This window comes from Vanessa tameamea, chromosome Z (genome assembly GCF_037043105.1).
Source record: "Vanessa tameamea isolate UH-Manoa-2023 chromosome Z, ilVanTame1 primary haplotype, whole genome shotgun sequence".
Lineage (NCBI taxonomy): Eukaryota > Metazoa > Arthropoda > Insecta > Lepidoptera > Nymphalidae > Vanessa > Vanessa tameamea.
The window spans coordinates 5,899,820-5,914,452 of NC_087341.1; the positions used below are offsets into that span (position 1 = coordinate 5,899,820).

The window sequence follows — 14,633 nt, forward strand, 5'->3', positions numbered from 1 at the left end:
ACATAAATATGTTATATAATACTAATATATTAAAAAATGTCTAAATAAAAGCTACAGTACTAAACGAAACTAACAACATTGAATAAATCTGATCTACGTTTGATGAAAAAAGTTATTTTTAAAATAGTTTTATTATATAAATGTACATATTGATATCCTATATTTTACAATATTTGCTTATTTTTTTTTTTAGAATCAGTAACAATCATTACACGACTTTACAAAAAGGAGTGTAATGCTTTCATGTACTTATTGCACCAAATTCCTGAACATATTAAATGTATGGGATATGGTTAATCATTACATCACAAGTGACGTTGAATATTTATTTTATAATGGCAATCGTGTTTTTTTAATTAAAATGTAATTATTTTTGTTAATGATAATGATTAAATAACTAAATATCAAATTTATTATAATCGCGTTTTTTATTAGTATGATGATTTAAGAATTCGCTTAAATACATTATATTTACAACCTTGGACCGCCTCTCAGTCAATATAAGTTCTGACTTAGCATTATTAGTTCAGTCACATTGTTCATTGAAAATTATTAAATTTTATTTATAGCTTTTATTTTGTTTTACTCATTTTAGGAAGGCCCATAAACATTGGCACTTTAACCATAAACATTGGCCGCCAATGCGACGCCAATGCGCCGCCAACCGTCGTATTTAAGGTGTTATCTCCTTTGGGCCTGTGAGTAGCCTGATTAACTCACTATTCCAACCGGAATAATAATGTCCAGCGGCAGCATAGCTATAACTCGTACCGAATCAGTTGGGCTGGCACAAAACCCAACCACGGATAAAAAATCATAACAAGATGAGCAGAACCGAAATTGGTAACCTTGTGATCACATCAATCGATTCACCTTTGGCCCAGTACATTAGCCGTTCTACAATAAAGTTGGGTATTCACATTTTACATTTTTACCGCAAAATAATTGCACATTATTTGGTATTAAAGGCGTACACTGAGCCCTACCAATAGTAAAGTAACAAATAATGAAATTATTCACATCTATACAATACATATACATTTAAAAATTGTAATACACCTTTAATTGATTAAAACTATGCTTATTTAATTAGATGTATAGTATAATTTAATCGGAATTGTTGTCTTGCATGAGGGGTTGCATGTCCTCTCTCTTCTTTTCCCGGTTGGTGACGCCGTCTAGGACTCCAATGTCTGACAACCTGCAATTAAATTATGTTTATAAGTTTTATGTAATAATAATATAATAAAATATAAATTCTATTGAAAATATATTTTAAAAAGTACTTTTAGAAAAATTGCGATAATTTCTGCTACATCCATCATATGCGTGCATCATACATAAGTGCAGAGTGCTGGAATAAGCTGGAAATCCTCTCCTCAATGGGGAGTAGGCCTTAGCCCAGCAGTGGGACATATACGTCCCACTTTACTTTTAAGTACTTTAAAACTATCAAAAAGTAATATATTTATTTAGAATTAATTAACGTGAATCGTAAGCACAGATTGCTTAAAATCATTTGTAATCGTAAAGTTTCCTTACACTTTGGGCTCGACATCGTCCAGGTGCGTCGGTGTGAAGTACGGATTAGCGGCGGCCGGTCTGAACTTGTATCCTGTCATCACGAAGAAAACGAAGGTGGCCATCTCGCGGAACATCTCGTCTATCCACGAGTATTGGAATGGCACCGTGTTCTGTTAACAATTTTAGTTATGTACAAATACATATCTTTCTCGTGACTAGGAGACCAGCCGACTACGCAGGTCATATGATAGTGCACAAGTTAGTGCGTAAACACTAATTGTACGCTCTCTCATAATCCGACGAGACAGCAAATACGACACGACCGGAAACTGCTCAGGCGCGGGACCAACGGCTTTACGTGCCTTTCGAAACACGGGGCTGCAAACTTCCAACTTCAAGACTTTGGGACTAACTTTTCATCGGCTCCGCCTGGGATTTGAACCCAGAAAATCGGGGTCTGTGATCTTATATTAAACCACTAGACCACCGAAGTAGTCAATGTTATATGAATGAAGACGTTACAGTAGAATATGACGACGCAATATACTGTTTAAAGACTACATTTGTAATTTTACTATGACTGAGGCATATAGCAGTCTTATATATTGTATATAGACCTACATTCATATATTCAATATCGAAAAGAAATAATAACTTTGGGTTTTTATTGAAGGTTCATTTCTTCTGGCGCGTGGTAATTTTTGAAATTTATGATTGATTTTTTATTATTCGAATTCGTGAATTAAATGATAAAGTTACACACTAAACCGCCAATGATGTGATAACTCGATCGAAATAGTCAACTTCATAACTTACCTTATTGTACAATTATTAAAAAGCGATACGAAAAAAATATTTTTATTCTTTTATTATTAATAAGTATTTTATATATAATTAAATTATTATAACTGATTATTTTTATGCATTTAAAAACTATTTTAACTAGACCGATTAAATAAAATTTCTCACGTGCGTACTTAAGTACACGAACTTTTTTTTGACCTTGTCCCTCGTACAATAAAACCTCATTCACGGCCTCAAACCTCATTCAAATAGATACAATATTTGAATATAAGATATTAGTTTACACGCTTGTTTAAAAAAAAATAAACGATTTCCCTTCTTACCTCCAAAATAGTAACAATGATCCTAGTGAAATATATGTAGCAGAGAATCATCACATAGAAGTGCCGGAACAGTTTCAATTTCCGCAGGTTGACGGCCGCCTTACCGTCGGTAGTCGAAGAGTCCTCTAGGTGATGTATCGACCTGTGTATTCATTACGTGCTGGTTACTTTTAAACACATTAATAATAATATATTATTTATTCAGACAGAACTAAGTCACGTCAACGCGCAGCCAATTGCTTTGAATATCAGTTATTATTAATAGCTTAAGCCGATTTTTGTCCCAGTGATTATGGGGCGATCGCTATACAGCTATCTACGTCTCATTTTGAAGAGCTCCAGCGGTAGACGTGCAGAAAATTAAAGGGATTCTCGTTGGCATTTTACTAAATTGTTACGAATTAACAAAGAAATTTACTGACTGGTTAGAGAGCGGCGCTATGGATGTATAAGAAAAAAAATTAAAAACGTAAACAAAATTAAAGTGTTTTTAACAAACTCCAATTCTAACTGAACTAATGTATACTATTTTATATTAAAATATAATTTAAAAGAGATTCGGTGCCAAATGTAACTGAGTGACTTGCAGTTTATCAAACAATGAAATCAAAACAAAACTTGTCATAGGTTTCGAAATTCCTTAACAATCTTTTGAATAAACGCGAAGTTTCGCGGGAGACCCAAAAGTATATGTTTATAGTTCTAACGCCTTATTGAACGTATATTATGATAAAATTATTATTATGTCTATTAATTCTATTATTAATCATTCGTGAATGTTAAATAGTATTTTTGTATGGTTTAATTATTTATTATATTAATGTGAGTTTTGTTTGTTATACAAATAAACAAAATCACAGTATGCTTGCGCACTCACGCTTGCCCTACAATACGTCTCGTGCACGTGCGTGTATTAACCTTACATATATAATAATAATTTAAATACAAAAAATACTTTATTAAATATCAATAAAATATAATGAAATAAACCAAGACGCATGGGAGCAGCGTGGTGGAATATGCTCCAAAACTTCTCCTCAAAGGGAGAGGAGGCCTTAGCCCAGCAGTGGGAAATTTACAGGCTGCTAATGTAATGTAATGTAAAAATGAAATCAAATACAAATGAAAATCAGCAAACACTAACACACTGCTTTTTAATCAACTATATTACACGACATTTTGAGTTGACTTTCATAGCCGGCGTGTGGTGTGAGCAGATGGGCAGTAGTGGGGCCAAGTTAGCACATGTACTCTTTACAGTAGCCGGATGACAAGTGACTATCCAATAGACGACAGGCATCGACTGACGGACCAATCGCGTGCGCCTACGGCTTCTCTATTCCTCCAATCAGATCCAAAAATGTACTACTGCGTAGCGCAATCGCTCACTACTCACGTTTCTTACTATGACACGTCTTAATTTTTTTTATCACATAGGTGTCAAACGACGAGTAGCCTCACCTTATGAAAATGACTGTTATCGACCATGGACATCTTCATCACCAGGATCTTGCAGGCGCTTTACCGGCCGTTAAAAATGTCTTAATGAGTTCAGGATTTTTTTATAATACTAACCAGACGACGGGGAACATAATGGCACCGCAGCACAGCATGTCGACGAATATAAACAGTATGCGCCAAGCATTATGTTCCGCGGCACCTTCCTCGCTCTCCGCTATTATAATCTCTGCCACGTTAGCCACGACCTGCGAACGAAATAATTACGTAACGTACGTTAACGTATAAGCGGGTCTCGGTGGAGACACGCTGACCTGAAACTATTTTCGAGCTACCTGATGGTATGTGGTAACCACCACCATAAACAATGGCGCTGTACGTAATATTAGCCATTCCTTACATCGCCAATGCGCCTTGCAACCTAGGGAACTAAGATTTTATATCCCTTCTGTCTGTAGTTACACTGGCTCACTCACCCTTCAAACCGAAACACAACAATACTGAGTACTGCTCTTTGGCGGTAGAAAATCTGATGAGTTGGTGGGACGTACCCACAAGGGCTTACCACCAAAGCCCTACCACCAATTTCTGAACATAATGGTTTGATTTATACTTTACGGGTGCCCTAATCTACACACATTCATCAAGTAATATATAATCTATACCAATATTAAAAATGCGTAAGTAACTATGTCTGTCTGTATGTTACGCTTTCCCTGCCAAACCACTGAAACGGGTTTGACGAAATTTGGCATGGAGCAAATTTTATATAGCCTTAGCAAGTTTATCTGTCCTTTTCAAACACTTTCTAAGTTCTCTAAACTGCTAAGTTTTTATGTTCTCTAAACTGTTCCAAGACAAATAATAAACACAATTACCTGCAACGGTATAACAATCATGAAAATTTTCTTATCACGGTCGGCGAGGATATGCTTTATGAAGTTCCAGCCTGTCCCCACGAGCACTATCGTTACAAACAATACTGCCCCCTTTAACCTGAAACCATATAATTTTTTCATTAGAAAAAATCGCGTTAACACAAAAGTACTTGATAAAATCAGAATACTCACAAATGCGTTATATAGTAGAGTATAGCCCAAGCGGTCACGTGTTCCCCTCTCGTCTGAATGAAGTGGTAATTAATACCGTGGAAAGCTAATGACATCGCCTTCAAGTACACTAAGACACACATGATGATGTGTATCCTGTACACGGTGTGCCTGCTCGTTTTCAATATGAAGGTCCAGAAGCCGGCGCTCAGTAAGAATATAAGTGACATCATACTGTACAGCGCCGGGAGCGGCATCTCGCCAGCGGACAGGAAGTTGCCGTCGTTGCTCTCGTATATTTCGATCTTTGAAATAAATAATATAACGACTTATTTATCACCTTGAATATTATACAAAAATATAAACAGACAATCCATTGCGTGTGACATAGAATGATAACAATTTTTACACGTTAACGATCAAACCAATACACCCAAAACTTATACAATCTATACTAATATTTTAACCGCGAAAGTATCTCTGTCTGTCTGTTACTTAACTGAATTTGATGAAATTTTTTATGAAGCAAGCTCGTACTCCACGGACATACGCTACTTTTTGAAGCCTATGACCGACCCCTACAACACGGGTGCCAACTAGTATACAGATATTATGTATAGTATAGTTTTATATATTAATAGTTACTTATTTCATAAGTGGCTGCGCTTATATATTTATTTTTTTATGTCTATGTAGCCGGAAGAGCAAATGTGCAACCTGACCGTAATTGGTCACCATCAGGTGAGACATTGGCGCTGTAAGAAATATTAACCATTCCTTACATCGCCATAGAGAGCTATGATGTCCCATTTGCCTGTTCACTGGCTCACTCACTTCAAACTCTACAATGCTAACTATCGCTGTTTTGCGGTAAAATATATGATGAGTGGGTCATACCTAATCAGACGCACTTGCACGAAGCCCTAGCACCAAGTAGTTTTAGTTCTTGTATTAAAATTTAACATTAATCAATTGGAAGTAATTAATATCAGATTAACCATATAGAAAAAAAGAACACATTTATAATATAGAAAACATTTCTTTTTTTTTGCCTATTCGCCAACACTTATAACGGCAGCACTCGAAAAAGTTTCGTTGGTGGCTCGTTCGACTTTGTGTTAATTTAGTATTTCGTGTCATCGAACCTTTCAGTTTTTCTTGTACTTTAGTTTATTTTTTTATTATAATACTAATTTTTTTACTAATATTCAATATTATCATAGTCATGTGTAGACAATAAAAAAAGGTTTACTTGGATCAAGACAAATCTTTTCGTAGCATAAATATTATTTATAATAATTGTAGAAATGAAAAGAACACGTTGACGTTCTCATTTAAACAAATGTTTACACAGAACAAACAGGTAACAGTGCACTCACCATCACATTAATGGGCGGTGGGTTGATGACATCTTCGCGAGGGCAGTTGTGGAAGTAAAGATTGTAGAGGCCTTCCTCTTTCTCCGACGCCACGTACATTGCGAACTGCACAATTTTAGACTAAAATATAGCAGTTGGTTTTATACATACATATATATAAAAAAATATGCTATTATATATATATCTGTTTGAAATTAATAGGCTTCGTCAGTGTTTGACAGATCGCTAAAAAACCATTATATATATATATATATATCTGTTTGAAATTAATAGGCTTCGTCAGTGTTTGACAGATGGTTAAAAAAAAAGTGTCTATTTATATATTTTTTCATGGTGAAGATTATGGTATCGCTTTAGTTGTGACACAATACTAAATTAAATTCACACAGCGACTTCTATATCGTAACATCGGTTACTACGACAATCGGTATACAAACAGGTGCAAGATAATGTCAAGTTTTCATAGTATAATATAAATAAATAACGTTCACACTTAACGATCCACACCCGTTAGGGAGACGTCTGTCCGGAGTCCGATTACAAGCATAAAGCAAGAACACAAATATACATCTGCAGACAGTTAGTTCGTAGTGTACACCGTACCAACCAGCTGTTTTTTTAGGGCCGATACTTGCAAATAGGCTGCAAATACAGTCACTTCAGCCTAATGTAACCGATGCGTGAGTCTCATCAAAGTTATGTGCGAGCTGAGATCTAAGATGTTCTCTTTACGCTTGTAATTTCACTGGTTGGCTAAAGCCTTATCATCTGTACGAGGTATATAATGTCACTAACTGGTAACAGCCGCTTCGCTGTGCATTATAAAATATATATAAACAACTACGGTTGATTCCGCGTCGATTGGTCATATCATACCGATACGTACAGTAATGTTCACGATTGACGCACAGAGAAAAAAGGAACTTCAATTATTTATAAATTATATATATACATAGAAAATTATTACAACGGGTTACAGGGGTCAGTATAATTGGTGAAAAAAATATCTCGACTTGATTCGTTCGGAATGACATCATGACAAAATGTAGCCCAACAAGGCGTATACAAATCTGTCAGCTGTATAACGAAAGCCGACGTTTGACTACAAAGGTGTTTCGTAAACTTAGAGGAAATTGAGGTCCACATGATCGGTATAACGAAAGCACAACGCGGCGGTGGCCGAGAATGGTCGCGATAGCCGCCATAAATCGCATCACTGCTGGTCTTGCTTGTTTGCTTCGTCGTATGCAATAATTAGACTTATTTTATGTAATGACAGACATTATTAATCGCGATAACGGTACCATAAGAAACATTGAGGGCCTCGTAATCCATCAGTCATCCCATAATGTTAGCGATGCATTATCAATTGACAGCCTTGGATCTCTGCCTCGTGACAACCGTCGATGTTTTATTTATTTCCAGGGTGTAATGACCATAATCCTCAGAGGCAGGCATGAGCAATTAATCTATCATCCTTTATTTTTTACAAATTAAAATCTCTATAACTCAAAAACGCAGCGACGTATATCTTTAATAATAACTGGACTAAACCAATATCGATCTGAAGTTATGGAAAACAAATATATCATATTCAGAAATAATTACCAAGTCCCTAGTCACAAGGAGTTGGTTAAGGATTAAAGCCGTGTAAAAATAGACATTTGAACTTACACTCGTGTTGTAATAGTCGAAACCGTTGCGTGTCTCCTTTGTGATGGGAAGGACGGCGTAGGAGCACTGCGGGCCCAACGTCTGCTCGTCTGTATCGTCTGACGCTAGACAAATGTATGTATGTAACGTATTATCATATAAGTATCAAAAAAATTCAAAGATATTTTCAATTATATTATTGAAACCAATTGAATTATATTATTTATTTTAAATATATAATGTTATACTGAGATTAAACCAGGAAATAAAACTAATTTATATTTTACATCCTTGTATGACAATTTATTATTTTAACTATTATGACAGCCTTCTTGGTCTGCTAGCAAGATAACTTTAAACAAAAAGGTTTTGGGATCGAGCCAATAAAAAGTTATTCGAATTTCTGTCGAAAAATTCTCAGTAGCAGCCTGGTGTCTGGAAGTAGGAAGTGTATACACTCCCGTGCTTCGGGAAACACATAATACCGTTGGTCCTGCGCCTGAACTCTTTCCGGTCGAGTCGAATTTGCCGTCCCATCAGATTATGAGAGAGGGGGAATACAGAGTGCACCTGTGTTTACACACACACACACACTTGTGTACTATAGTATGTCCTGCGTAGTCGGCTGGTCTCGTTAGAGATTGGCCGACGTGTTCGTAATCGGACAGAAAGCTTTCCGTATCATTACTCTAACAGACAAAAATAAAAAATTACGATCATAGCAAATCCCATGTAAACCGTACATTTGTTAAATTATAATTTTCATACTTTAGTTATTGCAATATAATATATCTACAGCATTTGCAACTGAAAGCATCTTACGAGTTTTTCTACTGTTATCTAGGGTTTAAAAGTCAAAAGGATAAAGGTCATGCCACACCTATCATAACGACAAAACATCCAAAGAAATATGATTACCATCAAGAGATCTTCTCCGTCTATTTACGAACATGTATTGCGATTGTCTCTTGGTCCTGTCAATGGGTATCATCGAACGGTTCTGGTAGAGGTGCAGCGCTGTCACTTCACCTTCACAAGTTATATTCAATCTGTAAACAATATTATTACCATATTATTATTTTTTAATCTGTAATATTTGAACGGGCTGACAAATGAACAACCTGTAAGTTCTGTAAGAAATATTAACTATTTCCTACATCTTACACCACCAAACTCCACTACCCAAATAGGAACAAAGACCTACCACCGAGTAATCGATTGTATTGTTTGTATTATTTTTTTACTATATAACTTAAAATATTTTTATTGTTTAATGTACTATTAATATATACCGATTTATGTTTACGTTTTTCAATAGACTCATAACAATGTTCTGTATTGATTTTGGATGGATTATCAAGGTTCGTTGTTTGTAAGTTGGTCACAATATGCATTAATATTTCATAGAATAATCACCAGATGAATTTATATTTCATAGTCAATAGATCGTATATGAAATATTTTGCTTTGCTTTATTAATGAATTCGTTTTGAAAATATTACATATTTTAATATGACGAACACAAAAATACATACAATACAATTTATATAAATTCGCAGTTTAAAGCATATTATTTAAAATAAAAGATTAACGTCAATTTGGAATGACAATCACTGAGCTATTTATTGCTTCTTAAATTTATAATAATCAAATATAATTATTTATTGCTCGACAAAGATAAGTATAAAGCGATAATGTAATTTATTTTATGATCTTTAAATATTTGTTTCTATGTTCACTGGTTTGAAACATCTTTACGGACATTCGCAGTAGATGAACATCAATTGAATTCGCATACTCTTAGCTCGAGCGTTCCTGCAGTTATGCCTTATTATACATTTATGTAAACCCTGTAATTGTCTTTTAAATTTGCCTTTTATATTGATAAGACCCGGCTTTGCGCGGGTAGAGTAAAGGTCTACATAAAACTTTTTATATGGTTACATATAATTCCACCATCCTGACCGGCCAAGAAATCTAGACATACACCCCTCTAAGGGAACATTGCGGTTATCCGTTCGGGATCAACGACATTTTTGAAGACAGACATCTATTTTGCTTATGAATACCATATAAGGGTAAAGTAATAATAATTAATTCACAAATTTAAATTGTAATACTGCCAGGTAAAAAATATGCAGGCACACAAAAAACAATATTAAAGATGGATACACCAGAGGCACGGTCAACATGTCTGTAGACATACAAATAAAATATAGTAAATTAGCACACGCGGCGCACGCCAGTAACAGTAAGCAAGCATAGTCGGCCTTACTTTTGACATTCAACAATCATTGTCATATTAAATGAATTTTATACCTAAACCTTCCTTATGAATCACTTCGTCCAATGATTAAACCCGTTCGGTTGTTCTTGAGTTTAGAGTTTTAGTCTCGTTAAGACACAGGCGGTTCCGACAGTGGGACTTTGTATAAACACTTAAGCGTCGAAGATATTGAACTCTCCACAGCGTATTAGTAAAATGTATCCTCGTACCATAATGCTCTTTTGTTACGTACATAATAATAACAATAAATACAATATTAACGCCAGCGATATAATCTGGGTCTGGGATACTAGACGATGATGATGATGCTATGCCGATGCTATCAAGGAACTCTTCAATAAACCCTACGAAGCCCTGTTACTTTAATCATATTCCAAACTAAATTAAAGTAGCTAAATAGTTACATACTCACATCTTATATTGTTTTATAATATCCGGTTTAATTACCTTTTATATTTTCTTGTATCTAATAACTATAATAATTTCTTGTATCTTGTAACTGTGTCTGTCTGCATGTTGCTCTTTCACGGTCAAACAAATAAACCGAATTTGGTGAAATATCGTATGCAGTAAGCCTGAACCCCAAGGGCAGTCATGACTTTTTAACCTAACACACGAAGTCTAACCCCTAAAACGCGAGCGAAGCCAAGCCATTGTAAGAGCAGTGGCTCTGTAGCTCTATTCAGTCAGGATTTTTTTAAAATAAATTAAAAATTAAATAATCTCAACAAATATAATCTAATTTATTATTAAGCACAGTATTTCACACGCCAGTACCGCTTCAAGTCATCTAGCCAAAGATTGTCGGAGTGAGATTGCTATTGAAGTAACAAGTCTTTTGTACATACTTTTGTAAAATGTATTTATCTCTTATGTTATTGTATTCTTTGATGTACAATGAAGCTTATCTGTACCGTATTGTATCTGATTTTCTTATTATAATTATTGTTTTTAAATTTTTTCATGTTGTGTATTGTTGAGGAAAATATAGATTATCTCTTCAAGAGAGTCTTCAATTAATTCTTTATATTCACAATTCTCTTTTTAGATATTTTTTATCTGTATATTATTTATCGTAGAGTTAATATTGATATATGTGGTATGTAAAAAATTTTTTTCAATTTATAATCAACACTTATTATTAAAATAAATAATGTTATAATTGTTTTGTTTTTTCAACATTCAATTGTGGTCGCCGGCATGTGGTTGTTGTGGTAGACATGGGCAATGAGGACATCACAAGCGTACAAATTGCATTGCATGATCATTTATTTGTAATGATATATAATTATCCAAGTTAAATTAAATGTAACTTTCATATTTGCCTTTTTTTGAATTATATAGATCGGGGGACAAATAAATAGGCTACCTGATAGTATGTGGTCACCACCACCCATAGACAATGCTGCTGTAAGAAATATTAACCATTCCTTACATCACCAAGACACCATCAAACCTTTGGAACTATGATATTATGTCCCTTGTGCCTGTAGTTACACTGGCTCACTCACCCTTCAAACCGAAACACAACAATACAGTTTAGATCAAAGAACAATCAGTATAGTGTATTAGCACAGTACAGGCAGATAGAAAGCTTAGCTTAATGTTTTTGTCTATAATCATATAATTATTGTTATACTATTGTAATAAAGAATAACTTTAACGCATTCACAAGCAATATAACATTAAAGCCACATTATTAATCATTTCGCATTGCCAATACGTAAATAATAATAATTCTTGCATGTTTAGAAATATAAGTCAGTAATTATAATCACAAAAAAGTGTGTTCAAGATTTTTCAGAATTATCCCAGATTAGGATAAGTTTGTTTTGCTTTTTAATACAAATTCAATGCAGGTAAGGCAGTAAATCAAAAAGAAATAAGCACTTTGCTCTAATAACATCTTCATAATTAGTTCATAAACAAGCCCGATGAAGAGTTGTCTTAATAATACAAAACACAATCATACATATCATAGTAAATAAAATTTGAAAGAAAATAATACCTTAGATTTTTAAAATCCATTTTCAAGAAGACAATAGCCGGGTGATGAGGTGAAAGAAGTGTGCTGCTCTTCTCCACTCCTTTCAGAATACATGTGTCTGAATGCACTTCCAAATATGGGTTAATAGCATCGTTTACTGTTCTATCCAGGGTAAAACCATACTGCAAAAGAATATAAAATGTGCTATAATTATTCTAGAAAGATTAATATATGTAAAAAATCACAAAACGAGAGGTACATACATAATTCACTTTAAACAGTCTTCAAAATATTTGTAATTAAGTATTTATGTTATTCTTTTCACTCAAGATAGTGCACCCCTCAACAATTAAGTATCAGCATGCATTAGTATAAGAAATGCTCATACTTACAAGATGTCTTAGTGTGTGTGAGATGATTAAAATAAGAACAACAATCTCAAAAAAATGTGCCAATAATTTAACATGGAGGCACCTTCATGAGTAACTAGACACCATATTTTGTTCAATAATCAGTGTAAGGTAATATAATAAATGGATATCACGTCTATAGTCCAACATATTGTTATACAAACAATATTATTGAGATTGTTTTAACAGTACAAAAAAAGATCATTATAAATATTTACATAAACTAAAATTATAAAATTAATTAGTTAGTTAATCAAGTAATTGTTGAAATATTATTTCTTAAATATAGTATTTATAAAATATATTCACCTCGCCCACAGGCCCTGATGGTAACTTGAAATTAATCATATGCACTTCCAGAATGCCCCCTCGAAAGAACCCAAATGTTGTGAGGTCAACATAGTGTCGTTCATCATCCTGAAAAATATTGAGAACAATGCAATTTAAGATTTTGATATTTCTGACTGAATGGCTTTTTTAATAAATTTAATATTTATGATTTACATTTAATTTACAAGTTTTTTTTTGCTTGCATATATTGTCTATTAAATACTATTTAGGTAGATATAATGTGTCCTTTCATATTTTTCTGGAAGTATGGTATTTTCTATAAAGACCTATCGAGGTCTAACATAGATTGAATATATCAATATGTTTAATATCGTACCTAAAAAAAATCTAGGAAAATAAATATTATAAATATTTATATTGTTTGCAATATCATAAGTTTTCTTACACAAAGATAAATATCAATTGTTAAAGGAAATTCAATTATATTCACCGTAAGAGGCAGCTTGTGTATTCTGGAAGTAACAGTCGACGCAATTACAAGGATTGCAAATAAAGACTTTGCCACCACCGCAATCATATTTCATGACTACTCAAACACCAAATGAATCACTAAACTCTGCCAAAAGTAAAATTATCATACGATGTAGTTTTTAAAAATGACAAAATATTCAAACTTAATGACGACAACTTTTTAGAAAACAACAATAGCACAATGTGTTAAAGATACCTGTGATAATTCAGGTCAGAACACAAACTCACACTTCACAGTCACAACTTACAATTCAATCCGAACTTGACAGAATTCTGATACTCTTTACTACGAGTAGTTACAGATAAATAATATTAGAATGATCAATTGGCATCTAGGCAACATAACCATCATTCGAAATAAAATCAAACAATATTTTCATTAAATAACCAATATAATAAATTAAATGATATCTATTCAAATATAAAAAATGCAGCATATTGATTATAAATATGATAAAAAAAAATCTTAACCGTAGTTAGCTTCAATACCGACTGATTAAGGCCAACTTATAAACATAAGTTAAAATAATTTAAAAAAATATTATTTTCAAAAGTACACGCGTATGCCATATTTATGTTATATTATATAATTGGATCTATAGTTATATAGTGCCACTATTGTCAAATTAAGTGTTAGTGTTAACATTTAAATAAATTTACCAATAATACTGATACAATATTGCCCCCATTCCACGAGGTCAAGATTTATACAGTAACTATTTTTATACAATATACTAATAATATTGAATCACTATTATTATCTTCAGAATCACTGCTTTCGCTTTTAGTATCACTTCGTATTTCAATGATAGGGGATGGATCTAAATATACATGATTTTGGTCATGACACTGAAAGTTGGTATATCAAACTAAAGTGGGAACACTGGTTGCTAGCTAAAGTTGACATTAAAATGACAATTTAAAATGGCGTCGTTAG

General features: G+C 33.5%; 1 protein-coding gene across 1 annotated transcript; it reads right to left on the bottom strand.

The window, feature by feature from the left end:
- Window positions 1-203: 203 nt before the first annotated feature.
- LOC113395946 (protein GPR107) lies at window positions 204-13,982 on the bottom strand. The gene is made up of 12 exons (XM_026633697.2): window positions 13,656-13,982; window positions 13,184-13,291; window positions 12,486-12,646; window positions 9,109-9,239; window positions 8,212-8,315; window positions 6,538-6,642; window positions 5,180-5,463; window positions 4,988-5,105; window positions 4,227-4,357; window positions 2,652-2,793; window positions 1,543-1,694; window positions 204-1,201 (listed from the first exon to the last, which is right to left on the bottom strand). The coding sequence occupies exons 1-12, from the start codon at window positions 13,740-13,742 to the stop codon at window positions 1,108-1,110; spliced, it is 1,617 nt and encodes a 538-aa protein (XP_026489482.1). The 5' UTR covers window positions 13,743-13,982; the 3' UTR covers window positions 204-1,107.
- Window positions 13,983-14,633: the final 651 nt, after the last annotated feature.